Genomic DNA, 2,514 nt, shown 5'->3' on the forward strand with positions numbered 1-2,514 from the left:
TAATTCTCTTAAGGATGCGGTTGGTGCTGTGTTGCGAGATAGTAATGGGAGATTTCTTGCAGCGAGCAATAACAACATCAATTTCTGTGTTAATGCCTTATCAGCGGAGATGACAGCGCTAAGGTTCAGCATGAATCTGGCCTAGACAATATGCGTTGGGAGATCAATCATAATAATATAGTGAACCGCACCAATGAATTTGATGAAGAAAGTTAAGTAGAGAGTAACACACTCCACCAAATTTTGTAAGATCTAGCGCGATGTGATGTGCTATTAACCAACCTATCGACGAGGCAGTGGCGAGTGGCAGGCAATAATCCAAAGCGAAGCGGCCACACATGACCGACGCGACGTCTACGGAATGTCTGGCTACTGAGATTTCATGAGCAGCTAGTGTAGAACTCGTGATTTTCATACAGTGTAAAGCGGTCGCATCTCGTCCGCACGATACAAGATAAGATTGCGTGCATACACAAGGCTAGCAGCTAGCTACGTGACCATGACGGGGACGGCCCTGAGGGGCACGGCGAGCGTGTTCACGGTGGTGAACTTCTCGGTCACGTCCAGCTCGTCGGCCGCCACGCCGTCCGGGAGCCGCCACTCGAACGCGTGCAGCAGCGACGCCAGCACGAACGGCACAACCCGCTCCGCCATCGGCAGGCCGGGGCACAGCCGCCGCCCGGACCCGAACGGGAGGAACTCGTAGTCCTTGCCCCGGAACTCCACCGCCCTATCCGCCGCCTTATCCAGAAACCTCTCCGGCACGAACTCGTCGGGCCTCTCCCACGCCGCCGGGTCCCGCATGATCGCCCACACGTTGAAGATCACCGTGGCGCCCCTGGGCACGGCGAAGCCGCCGATCTCCACGCCGTCCTCCGCCGCCTGGTGCGGCAGCATGATCGGCGCCACCGGATGCAACCGCATCACCTCCTTCACCACGGCCTGCAGGTACGGCAGGCTCGCCGCGTCAGGCTCCTCGAGGGTGTCCGTGTCGACCTTGCCGCCGAGGACGTCCTCCATCTCCGCGCGCGCCTTGGCCATGGCGCGCGGGTGCCGGAGCAGCTCGGCCATCGCCCACTCCACCGTGATGGCCATCGTGTCGGTCCCGGCCGCGAACACGTCGAACAGTATCACCGTCACCTTGTCGCGACCGATCTTGCCTGCGGAAACGAGCTCCAGCAGCGAGTCCAGGAAGTCGCCGTGCGCGTGCTCGCCCGTGCACGACGTCCGGGCATCTGCCAGGCGGCGGTCGATTATGCCGTCAAGTATGCCAAAGACCTTCTGGTAGCGCGCCCCCGCCCAGCGACGCCAGCCCTGCAGGTCCAGCGGCCGGAGGGAAGGGAAGATGTCGGAGACGTTGGGCTTGCCGAGCGCGGCGATGATGTCCTCCACGACCTCCCGCAGCTCACTCGCGGACTCTCCGCCCACGTCCACCACGTCGACGGAGAAGAAGGCGCTGGACACGAGGTTCAGCACGCCGCCGTACACGGCCTGGCCGACGTCCACCTCCTCCCCCGCGCAGCGGCGGAAGTAGCCCACCATGTCGCGCACCTTGCGCTCGCGCACGCCGCGCGCCACGGCGAGGCCACGCGGCGAGAAGACGTGTGAGGCCACGATGCCCCGCAGCGTCTTCCAGAGCGGGTCGGAGCTGGGCAGCCAGATCATGGACCGCCCGGAGTTGCCGACCGCGTTGGCGGCGTCCGGGACGGCGCGCGCGGCCAGGTGGCGGTCGTACCTGGTGAAGGCCTCCCGCGCGGCGTCATGGGAGGAGACCACCACGGTGGTGACCATGCCGAGCTTGAGCTTCATGACGGGGCCGTGGGCGCGCGCCAGGCGCGCCAGCGTGTGGTGCAGGTTGCCGCCCAGGTCGAGCAGGTTGCCGACGACCGGGAGCGGCGTCGGGCCCGGAGGCGGCCGTCGCCCGGTGCCCCCGCGGCGGGCTGCGCTGGTCAGGTAGTAGAGTAGCGCGGCGGCGAGCGTCGCGCATAGCAGCCAAACCTCGCTCTGCATGGCTGGTATGCTCAGGCAGGAGGCTGCCCGGTGGCCTTGTATAGTGACGACACGATAGATAGAGTGCTGGTGCGGGAGTGCGATGCCGTTTGTTTGGTCGAGAGAATTTCGTGGAGGTTTTGCCGGTGTGAGAGTGATGTTTCTATCCAATATCAAATACTAGTATATGGCAATGTCAAATATTAGCATCAAACCAATTATGCTCGAGGCGTAGATAGATAGGCAGCCGTTGCCTCTCCTCGCTTGTTTTTTCAGTTTTTGCATAATTTTTGTCATAGCCCGTCCCACTATGTGGTTATCTTGTTTTTTGGGAAATAATCCAAATCAGCCGACTGATCTCGCGTGTTGCATAGCTTCAAAAAAAAGATCTCGCGTGTTGCACCGGTCACGTGCCGGACTGTTCGATTCGTTTTGATCGGACCAACTACATGAAGGGCGGGCACAGGAGACGTGAAACTTCCCGGAACGCTATCTTCTCGCTCGATGTTATCCACTCTTTCAATC

At 61.1% G+C, this 2,514-nt stretch overlaps 1 protein-coding gene across 1 annotated transcript; it reads right to left on the reverse strand.

The window, feature by feature from the left end:
* Positions 1-391: 391 nt before the first annotated feature.
* LOC125513457 (cytochrome P450 76M5-like) lies at positions 392-2,062 on the reverse strand. Its single transcript, XM_048678573.1, has one exon. The coding sequence runs from the start codon at positions 2,008-2,010 to the stop codon at positions 490-492; it is 1,521 nt and encodes a 506-aa protein (XP_048534530.1). The 5' UTR covers positions 2,011-2,062; the 3' UTR covers positions 392-489.
* Positions 2,063-2,514: the final 452 nt, after the last annotated feature.

The sequence above is a fragment of the Triticum urartu genome, chromosome 6 (genome assembly GCF_003073215.2).
Source record: "Triticum urartu cultivar G1812 chromosome 6, Tu2.1, whole genome shotgun sequence".
In the NCBI taxonomy this organism is placed as follows: domain Eukaryota; kingdom Viridiplantae; phylum Streptophyta; class Magnoliopsida; order Poales; family Poaceae; genus Triticum; species Triticum urartu.

What these genes read in the sequence shown, in the direction of transcription:
- LOC125513457 (XM_048678573.1), bottom strand. Translation starts at nt 2,010, where the DNA reads ATGCAGAGCGAGGTTTGGCTGCTATGCGCGACGCTCGCCGCCGCGCTA.